The following is a 20,800-nucleotide window of genomic DNA, read 5'->3' on the forward strand; positions in this document are numbered from 1 at the left end:
ATTAGGTCTTATTTTCACCTCCTAGGAGAGAAGCTAACAGGGTAGCACACCAGTTAGCTCGGTTTGCTAAAGATGTTAGTAGACTGAGCTTGTTTGGATTTAAGATGAGCCTGCGTTTTTAAGGAATAGTTTGAGCAAAGATAAACATTTTTGTACTTGAATGTTATTTCAGTAATGAGAATTCCTTTCATCTGGTTAAAAAAAAAAAAAAAAAATCTTATTTTCATATTTATGTGTGTGTATATATATAAAGATTTAAAATAAATAAAATTCAAATGATTTTAAATTATAATAATCTAAAACAATCAATTTTTTTTTTTTGTTGTTTTCTTTTTTTCTTTTGCTAAGTAAGAGAATGAAGGAATACTAACATCATTAATTTCCTTTCTTTTCATTGTTATTTTGCTCAGAAACACAGCTAAAATTGAAAATATATATATATATATACTAAACATATTACATGCTTAATTAATTGATTTTTATAATATCATATGAAAGTACATGAGAATATAATAGAAGAGATAACATCACATAACATATACAACCATTCTTGTAGTACATGATTTTTTATTCAAATTCATAATTTATTTATGAGTAGTCTATTTACTCTCTTTTTTCATTTCCCTTTTTTTATGACATATTCTTAAAAACATTTTTAAAATCATAAATTGAATAAAACTCATACATTCAGTTGACATTTGATAGGGTTTTTAACGAAAATATCCAGAGTTCAAATCTTTCCTCCTTAAGATGTATCTAAAAAAAAAAAAATCCTGTGATGCTAATCAGTTGGGCTTGTCCATAATTTATTGGGTCTGAAGGCTTATAAGGGTCAAAATTAAAAAGCCCATTATATTTCTCTTAGTTCCCAAGTATGGGCTTAGAGAGGTACATTTCAATGACCCAATTGTTGTATAATTGATGAATCTTTGGGCTGAAGTGGCCACAAGAACAGTAAAAGTTGTGTATCTCTCTCTCTCTCTCTCTCTCTCTCTCTCTGTGGGGTGAAGTCACTAGTAAAGCCAAGTATCACATGCTCCAAAAGCAAAAATGTGAAGTATCACATGAATCATGATTTTTGGTAGATATATAATGGGGAGTGTTATTACTTTAGAGAGGTCAAAGACAAGAGACGTGTTTCATCAAACTAGTCCAAATATGCTCAACCACATGTTCACATCAAAGAAAGAGACATTTAATTAGAGAGACTTTACAGCACATAACTACATGACAAGAAAAATATATCACTAATGTAGTGTGTGTGAATTACAATATTATGACATCCTTTTATTAACAATGGCTTATTCACATATTTATTTATTTGTATGTGTGTTTTTGTATAGTCTGACTCTCTCAGTGATATAATAAGAGACCAAAGGAAATGAAAGAAAAAGTTTTCCACCTTCTCTCTTTCCTTTTCCATGTCTTAATTGAAACCAGTATATATATATATATATATATATAAAGGGTAGGAAAATGAATCAAACTTTAGCCCCACTTGCTGGAGTTCTTTATTGGATATACTTATATATAAATATAATATACAATAAATATCATTTATGAATATTTTGCTATATGAAAAATAAATGTAGTTAGATAAAAATAAATGTACAGCTCTAGCTTAAAAAGAAAGGTTTTCAATGTCCCAATGAGGTTGTGTTGGCCGGGGCTAAATTAATACTAACTCCCAAAATTTTCATATAATATTTTATATAATCTTTTTAGACATAACTATTTATGATTTGACTCTCCAAATATCTCCAGAGTTTTAACCCATCATATTTTAGAAATTTCTTTTAAGACAATAAAACATGATAAGAACTAAAATTAAAAGTTTTCAACTTTCACATCATTCCTATTCCCTCTCATGTTTATTTTCTGAAAATGACAGTCATATTTTTCTTACAACTCTTTCTATTTGACTCGATTACTAAACAACCTGTTTGACTATTTTGTAATTTCATCAACTAGGTTGTAAAAAAAATTTGTGCAATCAAATTGTAGTTCAATAATATTATCTAATCTTCTTAAGAAGAACAAAGGAGAATCATGTTTTAAATCTTGCAACGTAAGTACTATAGGGACTCAATTTGGAAAAGCCTCCAGAAATGAGAGGGAAAAATGGTCTAACAAGCCCAAACAATAAATTTTTAAAAAGTGGATGAAAGAACTAGCTCTATTTGATAAGAAAAGCCTCTCGTTTCTTGTATTTTTAGTCCTCTCCTATAATGTCATCCCCTTTCATGTTATATGCTACGTTCTTCCCCTTACTTTCGCCGTACACGTGTAGATTCTATCTTGAGAACTCCTTTCTGTCCCATTTCCTACTCTCTAGAATCCTCAACCAGCAATCATAAGGCTGCTTGATCACTGTTCAGGCATCACCTCCACATTAATGTGACCAGAGAGTTAGCTGTGAAGCATTTAATGTGAAGGTAGCAGCGTCAGAAGATATTTGTTGCCTCCACTATCCCATATCCGTTTCTCAATTACAGTACAACCTTATAGACTATCTAGGGTAATCAGATAGTAGCATCCACCTCGGACTATCGTTCTGAGGTGAATCTTCTCCTCGGACACATTTTGGATTTTCATTTGCAATCCTCGGCTCTTCTTCTTATATTATTTATATCATGCCCTTATTAAATCATCCTCAGACGGATTGTTGTCCTCAGATTGGGCCATTGGGCCACAGGCCCAATCCCTACAAACTTACCAATACCACCTTATATAGCTAGCCCCACAAGTACATTTTTTAAAATCACAAAAAATAATTAGGTTCTTTTCTTTCCAAAAAAAAAAAAAAATGAGGACAACAAAAGTTCTCTTGAATGAAAGTGGGTTCATTCTTTGTCAAGATAAGAATCTAAAATGAAAAAGGATCTCCAAAAATGAAAGTGGGTTCATTCTTACCTATTAAAATAAAATAAGTATACCTATAAAAAGAAAAGGAAAATGAAGGAAAACTTTAAATTAAGAAAGGTCCTAATATACCATTGATCTATGTGGTGTTAGTATTAAAAGTTGATAGTAAAAAAATTTCCGGGATGGAATCTTTTATTGCAATTGCATCAGAAATAATAAAGATTATTCAATGAACTTCTATTAACTGTTTTGCGAGATTTGATTAATTGTCTTTAATCACGAAATATCATTGAGAAATAGGAATTCGAGTTATCAAAATATATCATGGGGATGGTTACAAAGTTTTGCCCTTGATAACTAGTAAGTTGAAATTTTTTGGTTTTTTGTCTTAAAAAGGTGAACATTCTCATATGTTGCTGGAATCTAAGCTTCTTAATCAAGATGCAATATACAGCAGTCTAGAATCTTGTTTAAAGCCTACAAAGAAATTTTTTTATACATATATTTTTTGTTCCTCTTTTATAAAGTCGGACAGAATATTAAAGGTTCCTTCACTAGTGGATGCTTAGTTGAAGAGAAAATAAGTTTTTTTTTTTTTTTTTTTAATGGTACCTCACTTCCATGCAGATTTTTGTTATGAAACTCTTACCACCTAGGAAAGTATAAAATGGGCATGAAACAAAAGCCCTTCTAAGCAATGCAACAATAAAAAAAAAAGGTACCATAAAAAACTAGATTAATAGAATGTTCTAATTAATTGATCTTTGTGATATTAGGAAAATAATATTGACTTTAGTCTTTAGGAAACATTTGGAAATAGCACAAACAAAAAGCTAAAAGTTAGGTCTCATCAAACACATCACTACCACCCGCCCTTGTTGGTAGGATGATACCTCCCCCATGCATAGAATATTTAGGGGTTTGGGGGGTGGGGTTTGAGTTGCAGGGTCAAAATTATATTAATGTATGTATTTCTAATCATCTAAATAAATAGAAAATAAAAAATTCAAACATATCACTCTACTTGTCCAAATAATTCGCAGAAAACCTAATTAGCAAGTGTAATACCAATACCAACATTGAACGGTCTTTTCTAAAATTGATTAGTACTCAATCTTCTTGATTAAACGGAACCTATCTTATTTAATGCCAATTGGGATGATTTACAAAACCACAACTAGTTTTAAATTATTAGTTTGCTTTGCACGAATAACCAGTAATGTAAAGACTTGAAGATATTTTGGCTATATATGCTGTGAATTATTATTTATTAATCTATTAGTCAGTGGATGCTGCTTTGGTGTTAACTTAATTGTCGACAAGTGAAATGATGCTTATTAATATTTTAGTCACATTCATGATTTCTTAATTCTGTAATTCATTGAAATTATTAGTGTACGGATCTCCAGCCACTGTCTGCTGTATTTTCTCAATAAATAAATAAAAATCTATATATAAAATTTGTTAAGTTTAAGTTATACTAGATGTAATTTTAAGTAATGTTACACTATTTGGTATTTTTTTTATTAGATGTAAATTTTAATAAATCCACCATTAGATTAGATTCTCTTCTTACATTCTACATGCTTGCAAAATTTCACAATGATCTAAAATTAATAACTATGTCATCGATCATGAATTTAAATTTTAAGTTTTTATATTTAAAATTGTCCATAAAAGATGGGCTTTTAGATCGAGCAGTAAATAACATTTGATTGCCACGAAACTTGACATACGTGTTAAGAACATAAAAAAACATATAATCTAACGGTATGATTTTTGAAATATTAATTTAATAAAAAGCTATTAGGTGGTGTAACATTATATAAATGTATACCATAATCATAGACTAAATGTGGTGGTTTTATCTTATTCTGTAGTATAAAATTAAAAATTTTAGGGGGAAAATTTTAATGAATGCAACATATACAACATTTTGTATAGATTAGCCAATCAATCAATCTTCAAAAAACTCGTGGGATTGCGTAACCATGTGTTCACTTGAATCACACCACTTCTTATCAATTAGCCAATTTACTATTAAATAAACATTCAATTAATTTATTTATTTTAATATTGATGAAATGCATCAACACTTTCTTTTCTATTAAACTAAACATCAATTAATTTATTTATTTTAATATTGAAGTGCACTGTGTCGAAGGACAACATTTTGTCTCCTTATGCCACTTTAAAAACAAGCGCATGGGTAACGATTCTAAATCCCATAAAAGACTTGATGTGGCATAACACAACTTACAATTTGATAAGTAATATTAGAGCCAATGTCATGGATTCAGGTTGCTAGAGTGTCATATTGTAAGGGGGGATTGTTAGAAGAGACCACAATTCAGCTCCCTACGACCAATCTAAAAATAAGTCCAAAGGATGTGATGTTCAATATCATAAAAGACTTTAATATGTCTTATTCATCACCGATTAATTTGTAAAGTAGAGTGACACAACTCATAGTATGACAGTCTAAATCAAAAAATATGAGTACATTCTTTAAGTAAAAAGCTTTTTTTTTTTTTAAGTAAACATCGTTTCTCTTTTTTTTGAGAGATTCATTACCCATGAATCTAGACAATAAATAGTTGTGAGAACCATGGCATTCACTTTCTTTGAAGGGGTAATCTTCAGTTTCTCGTTAAACATTTTCTCAATAATATAATTTTTGCCCATGAGAGAATGACTCCTCCAGTGGAGCCAAACGCTCCTGGCTAGCCTAACTTTCTGTGATCACGATCCATGATAGTAGTAAATGACCTCTTTTTTTTTTTTTTTTTTTTGGTAAATAGTCGTAAATAACCTTTAACAGTTTACATTTTTTTAATATATATATTTAAAAATTTGAAGAGAGAAAGAGATAGAATACCAAAGAATATGAGAGTTCCATATTCTAGGGTTTTTATTCTCCGCCCACGTCCACTTTTTGTATTTATTTTCATGTTTTAAACATGAACATTATTTTTTTACCTTTTAAAATGTGTACATAAATATATTAATCGTAAATATTAGATAAATTAGTGGATGTAAAATGAGTGCAAGAGAATATTCTCTTATTCCCTTTGCTTATTTGCCTTGTGATGCATCCAAAACTTTAATGGCGTATCATTTACGTAAGAGCTCCATTGTTTATGCTTCTCGGAAACTTTTTGGCTTTCTTGTTAGTAATGACACCTGAGTTTAATTGTCTATGCCAGTTGGAAACCTTGGCACCTTTCTTTGTAGTACAATTTCTGTCTTACAAACGAAGCAATAAGATGCAATTTACTAAATAAGTGTGTCTGAGTTTTATTATTATTATTATTTTGAATAAAGCGTATGTTCTTACGATTCTGTAGCTTTTGTTTCTTTTTAGGCGTTACAGTGCAACATATTGCAACATTAATGTTGATACTTTGATCACACGACAATTCAGTTTTACCAATTAATTACACTTATCATGTCTCCATAAACGCAAACTTATTTACTGTAAAAATCTCTCGTTAAGAGTTTTGTTCCTAAACTGGTTGATAGACATTAGAAATTTGGACTCACGATGTGTCCTTCAACTCCGTGTTCTTCAAGTCCATTGAACCCAGCACTTGAATGACCCCAAAAGTATGGAGTTTGGTTCCTTAAACTAACTAAATCACCTGGCCCTGAAAATGCCTCATACCAACAACCATTAATTCCTTTGTTAATTGCTCTTTTGTTTGGGTTAAAAGGACATGCAATTCCACAGCCCATACTGCTGCCATAAGTTCTCTTTGCATTCCTTTTAGTCTTTTCATTTCAATATATTCTCCAGCTTATATGGGCTTGAATCTGCTAGGTTATTGTTGCCTGTACTACAAATGCCACTTTGTTACGAGGAACTGCTACATTCACATAGAACCTGAACCTCCAGTTTCTACGGACTAATATTCTCAACCATGATAAATTGTTCCCTAAAATGCTCAACAATGCTAGATTTAAAAACAAAATAAACTTATGGAGGCATTGCGCATGACCTAAAGTGAAAGATATATACCTAACTTCGTACTAATAAATTCCCTGAAATCTAGCTTATGGAATTTAGATTTTCGAACCTGACAAGTGTCTTAACCTACAATGCATGTTTTGCATAAATGGGTTTGATTTTCTTAGTAAACATTATCGCCAATTTTTTCAGAGAATCATAGGCATATGTCTAGCCCATTTGTAGTTGCAGAAGATAAAGAATCCGAACACGCACTTTCTGTAAATGGATCAGAAGCCATCAATTTCTCAAAAAGTACTTCTCTCTAGTATGATATTGTACCCTGACAAAGGGCAGCCTCGAGAATTCATGTCTTATTATATAGATGAGATTTTTTTTTTTAATAATATAGAATTTCAACCTATGACGTCAAATTCTTGATGATTACTTTTATCATCATGCTAAGATACTAATCGATTTATGGTGTAAGTGAAGTTTAAACCCAGATCACAAAAAATTTTACCAATTAAGATAACTAAAAATCACGATTCAATTCTAAATGAGAAAACAGCGAAATCAATGTCAAAATAAAACCCTCAAGTTTTGAACATAAACTATTGGTTGCTTAGACAATATTCATATAATGTCAAGAATATGACAATTAATGTTCTCTCAAGCCGAATTATTTATGAACATAAAGCCAACTTGAAGTTTGAACAGTCTCAGTGATTTAGAGAGTTGAGCTACTATTCTCCAAATAAATTATTGATTCATCTAATAATACATTGGAATCGACCTGCAATCCAACTTACGATAAAGCCCTCGGTTGAGCTACTATTCTCCAAATAAATTATTGATTCATCTAATAATACATTGTAGGGTGAAAAGAATAGTCGTGCATACTGCATATCACTACAGGATTCTAAATCAACTCTCTTGGGAGATCTCATGTAGTCATGTTTAAACTATAGAGAGTTGAGTAGAATCTTCATCAATTATAGAATTTATTAACTGTAATTGATCATTTAATTTCCGGTTTATATTATTATTATTATCAGCTTAGGGCTAAGAGCATACGTGTTATTCTAACCTAAATGGGAGAATAAAGTATTACAAACCATTAAATTGTCTTCTCAAAAAAAAAAAAAAAAAATATAAATTGGGTTTGAGGATTCATTTATGTGTTGCAAAGGTATTAAGCATGCCACAACATCCACTTAATAATGGCTATCCTATTTCTACCATTTTGGCCAGAGTCTCAACTCCAAAATTTACGAGGTGTACAGCTTACAATTTTTTAGACCATACCTAAAAAAAATATTTTTTTAATAAAGAAAATAGAGCTTACCTTATATAAAGGTTTTAAAAAAAAAAAAAAATTATACATGTTTAGGCCCTAGCTCGACTTACAATTGATTTTAACAAATTTTACTTAACCAAGTGATTGATTAATCCAATTCCAATTTCATGCATCATGGATAAACAATTAAACATAGTGAAAACTATCAGTAAATAAAACTCAACACACACACACAAAATTATGGAAAGAAATCTGCCAGGGACGAAAAACTCTTTAAGGCCTTGCCTAATAAACAGAATTCACAACGAAGATAATTGCAGTACATAATGACTTACAAAACCTCCAGTTGTGTAATGTACATATACTTGAGCCTCCAAAATTTGCTAGCAACAAACTCTACTAGTTGTTTCTCTTTACAATCTCCAAACACAAGTTGAGACACCAACGGCGAAACCAATCTCTTGGTTACTTCGATGCCTCTTGAAGATTCCTAATGGTATTTAGGTTTTTCAGCAATCCAAAGCACTCAAGATGTGATCAAGGTGATAGTTGAAATCTCCTCTCAAAGATATTCAATGGAAAAGGGTATGACAAGGTTAAGAATTCTCAAATTTAGTCTCTTTTTACCATGTGATTGTCTTCAATTCTCTAAATCAAGGTTACAAAACCATTTTTATATATGTGTAGAGTTTAGGGGTTAAGTTGCTACAAAAAAGCTCATTAAAAAGCTTAGGTCGATGGCTTTTCGCAAACCTTGCTCTATTGAGGTGTTTGGCAAGTGTCAGGCGAACTTCTCTAGAAGTCCAAACTGATGATCATAGTAGACCTAAATGATTGGCGAGGGGTTGGTGAGACATTCTATTTGAAACTTGCTTGATATAACGTACTGAACAAAAGTATTTTTTAACCACCTCTTGCCCAAATGCTACACATATAAAAAACCCCCTATGTTGATCCAAATCTCTAGAGAAGGAAGATGGCTATTGAAATACAAAGAATTAAAACCCAATGAACCCATTCCTTGTCTTCTAACCCCTTCCAATTAAATTGTCAATGAAAGGAGATTTCCATCCAAACAACAAGGTTGCCTAGTGAGTGTATTGAAGTACTTCCATAAAATTAACCACAAAGGAATGACAAAAACCTTCAAGTGTCCCTGAGGTAACTAAGAGATTGACTTTACGGTCGATCGGCGAGCAGAATTGGACCATTATAAAGATGTAGGCTTGATCACCAATTACACAACAAAAATGGGGAGCTCAAATAAAATATGACAATATCTGATTACATGTATTGGATGTCTTGGAAGTTAGCTTGTATCTCAACTTTTTTTGTTAATAATGGATTTGACATTCCACGTAGATATATGATATGGGGTTGCTGTAAGAAAATGGTAAATCTTTTATTTTTTCAAGTTTGAAGTACACGTTCTCTAGCTTTCGTTGATGTACAATAAATGCAATCACCCCCACTTATAGTGACCAACTGACCATCCCAAAGCCACTAGACACTGCTAACTACATTCACATAGAACCAACAAGGTCTACTAATATTCTCAGCCTAAAGAAATTATTCCCTAAACAAAATGCTCGTTTAGTAACAAAGCATTGGTTAGAGAGAGAAAGAAGAGCCTCGGAGACTTGACACAATTATGCTGAAGGATGCTTGATTTGGATGTGAACGATTTGTACTTCACTCTACACACGGATTCTGTGCAACACTAGTCCATGAAACTGAGAAACCGGACATGTGCGTATATAATTTCTGCATAAACAGGCTTCGTTTATTAAAAAAAGGCTTTGTATTTTTTACGGTCCGGTTAATTCATTTTAGAAAATTATTTATAGAACATTGAAGAAATTGTCAAAAAAATTAGTCATTTTTTAATTTTCTTATAAAAAATTTCTTAAAATAGTTTACTAATATATGCCCTGATAGTTTGCATTATTAAAGCCTTACTTTTTAAGGTTAAGACAATCACTCTCGTATTTTTAGTCTAAATATCTAGGAAGTAACCTTATAAGTAGTGTCTAAACCAATTAACTTGACTTGACACAGACACATCATGAATCTGAAAATGAAAATGTGACATTTATGCATCCTATACAATGTATTGGACCACTAACAATTGCTTAAATTGTTTTTTTCTAGATAATCACAACCTATATAAAATAGGCATACGTTATATAATCTTATCTCTTAACCAAGGTCACTTATGAGAGGTCATAAATAACTTCTTATCTTTAAATTGACAAGTTTGGTAATACAAAACACTTATTAGCTAGATTAGCCTATATTGGCAATTGAGTGAGGGTAATGCCTCTAATATGAGAATAGTTTCTTTTTAAAGAAGAAACATGGATAACCCAAAAGATCCAACTAATATTTTGAACTCTCATAGTGATATTTGGTGATTTGTTTTGTTACAACTATTATACAATGTAACACTATTGGAAATGTTTATCTACAAAGATGAAATCCACCCAATAACCAACTTACAATGAAACCTTCACTATATTAGTCCGGCAGATTAAATGAAAATCGATCTGCTACGATAAATTATTAATTCACATCCATATCTGGGGTGAAAGGAAGGTCATGCATGACGAAATTGGACACAAAATCCAAGATATTGATTTTGACAAGTGAAATGCGGTGGTTGAACGAAGACTTGATGCGGTATGCATTCATACGCATGGTCTAGACTCTAGTGCATGCAAATTAATGCAGAAAGAAGATGTGAAAAAAGATTGTCTTAATCAATTGTCATTTTCGTTTGGTAAAGTTTCAATTTTTGTCATTTTTGTCATTTTAGTCATGATACATCTGACTCCTCTCTATGAAATCTTTTTACCAACTCTTACGCTAGAACTAGAAGAACATTCTCAACTATAATTCTTCCTAGAATAAAAGCTGCTTGAATATTACTGGCAAATTCCACAATACCCTTCAACCTATTTCAAACTATTTGCCAAAGTCTTAATTATGCACTTGTACACTATGTTGTAGCAAAATATAGGCCTAAAATCTGCCATGTAGGATGGATTAGATACAATAGGAACTAGCATAACAATCTGATTTGGACTGGTCCTGTACCATTACCCCATTTACATTCATAATATATTTTAACTTTTTAACTTTTTAACTTTTTCTCACTTTTTTTTGATTATATAATGGTTAAAATTGAATGTTATTTTTTTTTCAACTTTCAATCTCAATTATTAAAAACTGTTGCATCATATTCAATATCCTAGGTATTGCACTATCTCAATCCATAACAATCATTAGCATTCACCTCTTTCAAGAGCTTACTCAAGAAGAAGAGAGCTTGATGTAGAATAGACAGTACATACTTTCTTGGAGCAGCAAGGGCGCAGGAAGTCACAACGCAAGATCAAAGTGGGGTGCCAGTAGGGGCTATCAGAGGTAACAGTGTTGAAATTGCATGAAATTTGGCAGGTTGAAGGGAAACGGCATTCTGATCCAGAATCATGATATCATGAACGTCGCCAAATTTTAGCCAAATTCCTTCGTTAAGGCCCCGAAAACAATGTTTTTGCTATTTATAGTAATATTTGTTTTTCCTTAATAACTTTTAGTTTAAAAGTCAGAATAAGGTCCCGTCTATTTTGGGACGACCCTTAAGGTCAGTAGTTTATGATTCTGCGTTTATCTCAATTTTGTCATTTTTGGTAAAATTCGGTAATTTTGTCACCTAATCGTTTAATTAGTGCGAATTAGGATTTTAAACGTTTTTGTTCAGTATTTATATGTTTTGTAGCCGTTAGAGGCAAATTAGACTATTATCAATAAGCAGAGACATTTTGTCAATTTTCTTTTCTGGTGGATTCCAGTTTTATCTCCTTGTGGATTCAGGGAAACCCCTCGTGGATTCGAGGTTTACTACCCAGGAACTAACAGTTTAGTTTCTGTTTCATCAAGAGAGCATCGTGTGTGCTCTTCTTCAGGCTTCCGCGACATCAAAGCTTGTACTGCCCTTACTAGTAGGACCAGGAGACTTATCAGCCTTAAAGGAAAACATAAGGTTTGTTTGGTCCCTACATCCCTACTCCCTATTTTCAATTTTGTATTTTTATAAACTATTTTTTTAGGTGTTTTGAATAAGGGTTTTACTGATGTATGTCTTTAAGGCATATATTAATAAATTATTTTAAGAAATGAGTTTTACTAACGCATGATCTTAGAGTATATGTTACTAAACCATTTTAAGAAAATTTTTATTAAGAACTGAAAAGGTTGTCAAAATTTTTAACAATTTTTTCAATTTTTGATAAAAAAAAAATAATTCTAAAATGAATTGTTAATGTATACTCTTAACGGGACCCTTTTAATAAGCATTTTATGGGAAAATGAAAAAATGACATATTTTGTTTAAAAGTATTTTTCAAATTCTCATAAAAAGTTTCTTAAAATAAATTACTAATGTATGTATGAGGGTATATATTAATTGGACCCTTTATTTCTCTTAATAATAATAATAATAGCAACAAACTTGCCATCCATCACCCACAACTTGCGACCTACCATCTTGTCCCACAAAAGTCACAACTCACAATAACAATAAAGACGCTGCATGGAATTTAGTCGAATTGCCCAGCCACCGTGACCTTGAGAGAGATAATAAAATAACAAAATATTAAAAAAATGCCATCAACTTATTTACAAAAGTTCCATCCCAAAAAAAGAAAAAATGTAGAACAGTTTTCATAAAACTATTTTCCACAATAATGTCAGAGAACAGTATTCTGAAAATTGTTTTAAGAAAAGAGTAGCCAAACAACTCAAACTTGTTATGGTGAGACCTACCAATTTTTTTTTAAATACAGAAAACTATTTTCTTTTTAAATGGGATACCAACCAGGCACTATAATATTTCTAGCAGGAGCTCTACTTGATGGTTAGGAATGGTGTAATCCAAGCTTTGTCCAATGATGGAAACATCAAAGTAGCAAGTGATAGGTGAACTTAGCTAGCACTTTTGATTTTTCATAAAACTTTTTTTTATTTGCTTTCGCATAGTATAAATTTAAAATTTTCAATTAAAAATTAATTACTGTTCACGACAGATGAACCCATAGTGAGATAAATCGCTGACCCAAATTTTTTTTTCAAAGTATAAGTAACCGAACTTGAATTAAAAAACTCAATTAAACCTGATACAAGCACCTTAAAACTGAGTACCCAACCAACTCGGCCAACCCTTGATTTATTTTTCATAAAACTTACAAGCTACTAATTGCATTCTCATCATTTCTAACCATTTCCACCTTTGTGCACTCCGAAGTCCAAAGTTCAGCCATATGTTTCTAGACTTTACCTTTACAGAGACTCCCCAGCCCATTCTACTTCTCTAATCAAAATTATTGTTGCTGTCCCTCTTATTTGACCAGTTAATAACAGTCAATACAGGAAGGTCCGTCACCTCCTAATGATATAGACCCTGACAGATCAATCACCCTTTACATCCTTAACTTCGCAATGAATAAACTGATTGGACTGTTTGGACCTTCCTAACACTTGTTGTTCCACTAAATCCACACTCTTCCCATCTAGATCAAGACAGTCAAAATTATGTGCGAGTACTGTAACTTAACATATTAGTATGTTCTATTATTTTTGATGAAAATATTCAAAGGTTAAATTTATCCACCCTTGACTATCGATATATATATATATATAAAAGGTTAAAATTACCTAAAAGAAGTCATGAAATTTGTAGTTTAATTAATATCTCTTGAAGGTGTTTTCAATAAAAATATTCAAAATTTAAATTTACCACTTGTAATTATCGAAAAACTACTTTAAAAAAAGTCAAGAATTTTGTAGTTTAATTTTGATAATATAAGACAAATATTTAGACTTAAATGATCTCTTATGAGAATCTAAAATTTTTTCAAGCCCCACAATAATACACATATAATATAGTTATTGATTTCAAACATGTAGAGTATAAAAATAAAATCTAATCCAACAATAAATTCGTTAAAATTCACATTTTATAAAAAAATATTTTGTAACGTAACATAACTGTAGGGTTCGTTTTCTTTACGTAAACCCAAAGACAATTAATTTGTAGAGTATGGGTTGAAGAACTAGAGTTGACAAGGGATTCACAACAAAGGATTATCACTCCTTTTTCTTATTCCTTGATCAGTTTCCCTACATTCCATGGTTTGTAACAAACCCTCTCCTTCTATTATATAGCCACTCTCATCCTCATCTCTACCGTCCACGTGCTCCCCATCCATGGATTTGCTCAAGTACCTGTCACGTCAGGCAGCTTCTTTTCATCTCTGTGTGAGTGGCGGTAGGTTATGGAGCACTGTTCAGAGGTCTTCTCCACATAAATGCGGCCAGAAAAGCTGTTGCAGTGCATTGAATACGTTATTATTTAATATTTTATTTTTATTCAGAGATAATAATAGAGAGGCTTTGAGGTAGGTCGGCTATGCCGGTGTGACCCTCAAACACACACTCACCTACACACACACACCGCTCTTCTGAAGTTCAAAGCTAGGCTTGGGTCTGATCGGAGATAGAGTCGTCCTCGGTCGGTGATCGGAGTTGGGTTTTCCGGCGAGTGAGAGAGAGAGAGGGCTCGTGATATGGTGGTTTGAGTGAGAAAAGCTAAGCTGAGCTGAGAGAGAGAGAGAGAGTATTGAAGAAAGATGAATGGGCATGGAGATAATAATGGTAATGGAAATGGAGATGGAGGGTTTAGCGGAGTGGAGTGGGATTACATTCGGAGACACCATCGCCATGAACTAGCTGATAATCAGTGTAGCTCAGCTCTCGTCAAGCACATCAAAGCCCCCGTTCATCTCGTAAACTCTCTCTTTCTCTCTCTGTATGTATATGCATATGTAGATTGAGGGATTGATGTGGAGATTTGTTAAGTTTTGTGAGTAAGGGATCGGAGTTTGAATTTGTGAATTTTTTTTTTTTTTTTTTTTTTTTTGGGTTGAGATTTTTGGTAATTTTTTCAATGTTTGACTGATTTTGATACTGGTCGATCTCGATCTGTTATTTATTTATTTTTTTTCCCTTCCTTAGATTCATTTCTTGAGGGAAAGATTGCAAAGAAAGAGAAAGAAAGAGAAAAAAAAGATGCAATCTTTTTGTTGTTTAATTGATTAGGCACATATATTTTGGGTGAAATCTGCATGCAAGTTTGGATTTTTTTTTTTTTTTTTTTCCTTTCTTTTGGTAAGTTTTTGTTATGTTGGGTTTGATTGAAGTTTTTGGTTACTATAAAAGGTTTATGGAAAAGGGTGGAATGGGATTTTTTGTGAAGGTTTTTGCTATAAAGGTTTCTGTTTTGTTGTTTGTTGCTGTGGAAATTCTTAAAAAGGAAACAGTAAAGAAAGCTAGTGTTGAAATTTCCAATTTTGCGGTCGTGTTAAAATGGCAACTTCCTAGCTCAATCAAGTCAATTGAACCTATTACATTATTCTGCATAAAGCTCTGTTTTTGAGTCTTTTTTTTTTTTTTTTTGNGCATTGAATACGGTGGCAGCAGCCTTTCCCTCATATATTTTCTCATCCTTATCGTTCCTGGGTATGTTTTGAGCTTATCTTGATCAGATGGAGTCCTCGGACAATCAATCAGACTTTTCCTCTACTCATTTAGTCTCCAATATCACATCAAAGTAAAACATCTTCCTCGGACAGGTGATGTCCTCCTCGGACTGGAGATATCCTTTTCGGACCGCGATGATTCTCTACAGGAGGGTTCCACTTCACTCTGGGCCCTGCATTTTACGCATCTTTATCTTCGGATGTGAAACAGTCCTCTCCTGGGCATTCGGCCCATTAACTTGGGCCTAACTCCCTTATCCCCCACAATAACTTATATAAGATGTAACTTAAACTTAACCTTATATAAATATTACTATATGGATATTGTATTCTAAACTAATTTAGTGCATTAATAAATTCTTTCTTACTTATTCATCAACAATAAAAAAAAAAAAAACATACATACATACATACATATATATATATATATAATTGGAGACCAAAAATTGCCTCAAATGAATATACAAAATTTTTTTAAATATTTTAATTTGAGAAACCCAATGGATATACATCAAAATATATACGTCAAAAATGGTATTTTTTTTTTTTTTTTGCTTTCTCTATCTCCAACCAAATACTGGGTTATGCTGTGTTTGTTGGATTTCTTTAATGATTGAAAAAAAAAAAATTACATCAAATTTTGAAGGCTTAAGATGAGTCTGCATGTCTATATTGATGTCTTTTATGGTGAAGAAATGGGTTTCATTTGTTGAGAAGTTTAGCTCTTGAATGATTTTTCTTTTCTTTGGGAAATTTGATGGTTGAAATGTTGTATTTTGGGTTTGCAGATTTGTTTCTGACATTTACTTTAATTCATGTAACCAGGTTTGGTCCTTAGTGAGGAGATTCGACCAACCGCAGAAATACAAGCCCTTTGTTAGCAGGTGTGTTGCGCAGGGGAACCTTGAGATTGGGAGTCTCAGGGAAGTAGATGTTAAGTCTGGACTTCCTGCAACTACAAGCACGGAAAGATTGGAACTTCTTGATGATGAAGAGCATATACTCAGCATCCGGATAGTTGGGGGAGATCATAGGCTTAGGGTATGGAATCTCTTTTCTTTTTTCTTTTTTCTTTTTTTTCCTGATTTAACCCTTTCTTCGCCTTTTTTTTTCTCAATTAAAAAAAAAAAAAAGATGATCTCCACATACTATATAATTTTCTATCCCAAAATCAACTTGAAGAAATTTGCTTCTTGGTGTGCGTGTATTGAGAAATTACTGAACATCTAGCATTAATCTTGCTCTGCACCAATGAGTATTTTATTTCAGTACTGCAGTTTTTGCTTTGTACCGTGCAATTTTTTGGTTTTAGTTGAAATTTACCAGATTAGAAGAAGTTATGTGCTCAAGATGTACAAAGCATGAGCTATGAGGACAGTATGCTTCTCTACTAAATGTTGAGATTACTGAAAATTGGGTGGTTCACCTGGCATATGTTGATACCAAAATGAGAGTTTTGCCGCTTTGAAGCAGTCCTTAATTAGAGTTGTTTGGACTATAATATTTTCCTAATATATTGTTTGAGTGGGTTAAGATAAACCCAGTAAATGCTGTTGGTTATTATCAGAATCTTTCAACAATTTTTCTTCTGGGTATTTTACTTATTTAAAAGATATGCTAGTGTTGTCCTTGATTTACGAAATTCAGTTTCTGAACTGACAGGAAGTGGTTGAATCTGGAGAATATGTTATATTTAGATCCAACTGATTTGTGCACTTGTCTGTGTGAATGCTGGACCTTTCTTTTTTTGATAATGCTGGAAGTCAATGGAAGTTTTTGATCATCAGCATTTGTCGAACATGCAATTGACCCAGGTGTCCAATGCAATAATTGTGTGGTGTCCATTCATTTGTTTCCACTTGAGGATAGTTCTAGACCCAATTTGGACTCTTCTGATTCAACTCAAACTCTTGTGCTCTTATAATTGATTTCGTTGGTTTTAAGAAAATTAGAAATTCAGTTTCTGAACTGACAGGAAGTGGTTGAATCTGGAGAATATGTTATATTTAGATCCAACTGATTTGTGCACTTGTCTGTGTGAATGCTGGACCTTTCTTTTTTTGATAATGCTGGAAGTCAATGGAAGTTTTTGATCATCAGCATTTGTCGAACATGCAATTGACCCAGGTGTCCAATGCAATAATTGTGTGGTGTCCATTCATTTGTTTCCACTTGAGGATAGTTCTAGACCCAATTTGGACTCTTCTGATTCAACTCAAACTCTTGTGCTCTTATAATTGATTTCGTTGGTTTTAAGAAAATTGTGAGCAGTTGAGAAATTTTCTAACCATGGAAATCCAGTGTGCTTTTGCTGATGATGATATCAGCTCCATGAATAAAGTTTGAGAAATTTCTGTTGATTTTTATTTTGAATTTCAAGCCTGCTACATGGAGAGTTCATGTTATTTCCAGCTATAGTTGAATTGTGCCTTATGGCCTGTTTGGATGTTTAAAAAAAGAGGGGGAGTAGAGTAGAGGGAGGGAGAGTAATTCAATTACCTTGTTTGGAAATTTTTTAAAGAAGGAGGGGGAGGGGGTTAGAGGGGTTTGGAGGGGTTTCAACTCCCTCTAGCCCCCCATTTTTAATTCTCCCAAATTGGAGAGATTTGGAGGGGGAGTAGAGTACATAAACTATTGACCAAGTAAATTACTTAAATTACCCTTATTATATTAACAAAATTACACAAGGGGAAGGGCTAATTACTCCTTTCCCCCTTACTAATTTTAAAAACATCCAAACAAGGTGGGGGAAAATTATTCTCCTCTACTCTCCTCCCCACTACTCTCCTTCCCTCTACTCCCCTCTACTCTCCTTCCTCTCTAAACTTCCAAACAGGCCATTAATTTGGACTTCCCAGGGCCTTTGGGCCAATTGTGCACACACGCGTCTCATGTGCTCTGGCAAAATTATGAAGTTGCTCTAGCTTAACGGAGTGAGCCTCTGCCCATGTTTCAGATCTTATTGTAAATGATTATTTTTTATTGGTGGCTTAATTGCAGCTGTACTTACATTATTTATCTATAACTCAATCATATTGACCAAATTTAATGCCTTGAAGTTTCCATAAAGGAGCTTAGTAGGATAAGTTAGATCTGGTTTGCTTTATGGCTTGATCTTTTAGTTCTTTTGTTATTATGAAATAAGCTTAAAGGAGCCCAACCTATTTCTTTTTCTTTGGTTGGTTTTTTCAGAACTATTCTTCCATTATTTCCCTCCATCCAGAGATCATTGATGGAAGACCAGGGACTCTCGTAATTGAGTCGTTTGTGGTGGATGTGCCTGAAGGGAACACAAAGGATGAGACTTGCTACTTTGTTGAGGCCTTGATCAAGTGCAATCTCAAATCACTTGCTGATGTTTCGGAGCGGCTTGCTGTGCAGGACCGAACTGAACCCATTGATCGGCGCTGAAAATTGGGGCTAGGGATATAGTGGAGGCTAGGGCAGCCAAGGATGAAGCTTCCGAGGCTTTCGAAACTCGGAGGCTTTGGAGACAGACTGGCAATTATACTACTTCCTTCTTCATACATACTTGCACACTCTTGTCTGCTATGTTATTTGCCTTCCTTTTAAATATTGTAGTCTGGTTTTCCTGTCTTTAGCAGATCAAGAACCACAGCTTTTATAAGAGTTTCTGAAACTTTTCATTAATGAAAATTTAAAAAAATTAAAAAAAAAAAAAAGAAAAAAAAAAGAAAAGAAAAGAAAAAACCGACAGTGTAGGTTCTCTTTTCTTCAGGCTTTTGTCCCAATTGCAGTATCCTTTTATGGTTGTATATATGTGCTGGAAAGAGATGATGTCTGTATATTTGGTTTCTGGTGTAGTAGTTTCTTGTTGCATTTAATTAAAGTCTTGTGAAAAGTTAGCAGTGCGTACTATATTCATCTGTACCCAATGTTACTGTCCCTTATCCCCCATAGGCCATAAGACCTCTAATCTTGAAATGGTAAAATTGCAGGAAATATGTTTGTGGATTCAGGTGCTGCTGTAAGGTTAGCTACTTACAAATTGTCATGTAAAGGTTTTTGGTTTTCCACCAATAATTTGGAGATCTTTGCAATCTTGTCTCATAGACTGCTTGCTGGTACCGCTGTAATGCTGCTTAGGAGAAACTGTAGTCATTGTGTAATTATAACTATCTGCCACAGGTTCATGACTCACAGCACCGTCCCTCCTACTTGAAAAACCCCTAAAACTTGTTACTCCTCCTCTGCTGTCTTGTCTTTTCTTTTGAGATGGAACTTATTTTTGTACTTCTTACTGTAACATTTATGCTTTATGGATAGGTAATTAGTGGGTTGCTTCCTGTTAAAAGGTTTATTTTATTGAGGTTATACTTGTAACCTTAAAGAATGGAATTCAAGTGGAGGAAAATGAAATGCTTAAGCTATTGTGGATCTTCAATAGGAAGTATTAGGATTGGTTCCATACTAGTGCAACCTCTAATACTGGTTTAGAGGAAAATTCTGTCAATATAGGAGATTGTTGATTGTAAACGGTACTATATTTTATAATAACTGTCCAAATTTTTGGCAAGAGACCAGAGCATGATCTTAAAAAAACATTGGCATATTCTCAAGAATATTTAGGGTGCGGCCTGCACTCCAAGTTTTAGTAAATGCAAGCAAGTACTCCAACTATTGGATCTTTAGAGGACAAAAATACCATTTTCTTGATTCATGTTGAAGTCGATACTCCAATTTTATTTTTTATTTTTTATTTAAGGAATGGGAATCTAAAATCATGGATATCCTTATTGAAAATATTCAAAGTACTTAATTTCAACATCAAAAGTGCTCAATCAATTAAGCTACAGGCTTTTGGCAAAAAAATTGTTTTCTTTGACTCGTATTGATGCTGCTCAAATTAGAAATTTCTACCTGGTGCTCAAAGGCGGAGGCTATCCGTGTCTCCTCAGACATGAGGAGCATATCATCATTGAAGCAACCGACATTGACACCATTCTAGTAATGTTCAACATAAACGAGTCCATTAGTATAGTAGCAACTGGATCTAAGTGATCGGTGGTCGTGGTGATTAGAAGAAATCTGTGTGAGGAGCTAATTTTTTTTTTTTTTCCTTTCATGGGA

General features: G+C 33.0%; 1 protein-coding gene across 1 annotated transcript; it reads left to right on the top strand.

The window, feature by feature from the left end:
• The first annotated feature begins 14,542 nt into the window (after positions 1–14,542).
• On the top strand, positions 14,543–19,588 carry LOC112011863 (abscisic acid receptor PYL8). The gene is made up of 3 exons (XM_065782138.1): positions 14,543–14,956; positions 16,535–16,750; positions 18,902–19,588. The coding sequence occupies exons 1-3, from the start codon at positions 14,801–14,803 to the stop codon at positions 19,118–19,120; spliced, it is 591 nt and encodes a 196-aa protein (XP_065638210.1). The 5' UTR covers positions 14,543–14,800; the 3' UTR covers positions 19,121–19,588.
• Positions 19,589–20,800: the final 1,212 nt, after the last annotated feature.

This window comes from Quercus suber, unplaced genomic scaffold (assembly GCF_002906115.3).
Source record: "Quercus suber isolate HL8 unplaced genomic scaffold, Cork oak 2.0 scaffold_291, whole genome shotgun sequence".
Taxonomy (NCBI): Eukaryota; Viridiplantae; Streptophyta; class Magnoliopsida; order Fagales; family Fagaceae; genus Quercus; species Quercus suber.

Bases quoted from the DNA above. Each gene is read 5' to 3' on its own strand.
- LOC112011863 (XM_065782138.1), top strand. From the start codon at position 14,801: ATGAATGGGCATGGAGATAATAATGGTAATGGAAATGGAGATGGAGGG. The intron at 14,957-16,534 runs GTAAACTCTCTC...TCATGTAACCAG, and splicing joins TCAAAGCCCCCGTTCATCTC to GTTTGGTCCTTAGTGAGGAG. The intron at 16,751-18,901 runs GTATGGAATCTC...TGGTTTTTTCAG, and splicing joins GGGGAGATCATAGGCTTAGG to AACTATTCTTCCATTATTTC.